Genomic DNA, 681 nt, shown 5'->3' with positions numbered 1-681 from the left:
TATAGTATTATAATATGAATTAACAAGATGTTCATACTTTGCACTCAACTTTTCAAATAAAATCAGTGCAATCAACTTTTAGTAATGCACGCAAATAACCTTTTATAGCTTTTAAATTTGTCTAAAGTTATGCAAATATAACCCATATTCCTGTACAATATTATTTTCTTGAACAAATTTAGGTCACAAATCCTAAACTTGGATCTTTCCAGAATACATAAGAATACACATATACAAATAAAAATATTTGTATAAAAGCATTTCAATTAAAAACTGCACTGTATCCATAACCTTTAATGTCCTTTTCAGCCCCCCTTGTCAGCAGACCCTACAGTAAAAAAAAGACTCCAAAACCTTCTTTAGGGCCACATACCTGATGAACCCGCCTCCTCATGGCACCTCGTCGCCGGTTGAAGCCCTGCCGTTCCCTGAATTCTCGTGGGCGGACGCCTCCATCTTCTGGTGGTGCCCATTTTAGTTCAATCACCACATGTAGCTTCCCCTGAGGTTCTAAGTCCACCTGTAACCAAAAGAAATAATACTGAAGAAATGCCCAGAACATGAACCATACATCACCAGGTGTGTATAAAGTCAAAAAGGGAAGCTTAAAAGAAGACAGAATTATAAGTATCAATATAATTAGAATAAATTCAAAACTTTTTAAGGTATCATAATAAATAT

The 681-nt window shown here is 34.9% G+C and overlaps 1 protein-coding gene across 1 annotated transcript in view; it reads right to left on the bottom strand.

Annotated features, from left to right (window-relative positions):
• The window catches only part of LOC119589325 (protein kinase C-like), a 47,848-nt gene that overhangs the window by 26,823 nt on the left and 20,344 nt on the right, over window positions 1-681 (bottom strand). The window contains exon 2 of the mRNA XM_037937946.1: window positions 355-520. Coding sequence (XP_037793874.1) covers window positions 355-520 — 166 coding nt within the window. The remainder of the gene's footprint in view (window positions 1-354; window positions 521-681) is intronic.

The sequence above is a fragment of the Penaeus monodon genome, chromosome 25, assembly GCF_015228065.2.
Source record: "Penaeus monodon isolate SGIC_2016 chromosome 25, NSTDA_Pmon_1, whole genome shotgun sequence".
Lineage (NCBI taxonomy): Eukaryota > Metazoa > Arthropoda > Malacostraca > Decapoda > Penaeidae > Penaeus > Penaeus monodon.
This window is presented reverse-complemented; position numbering and strand designations above follow the sequence as displayed.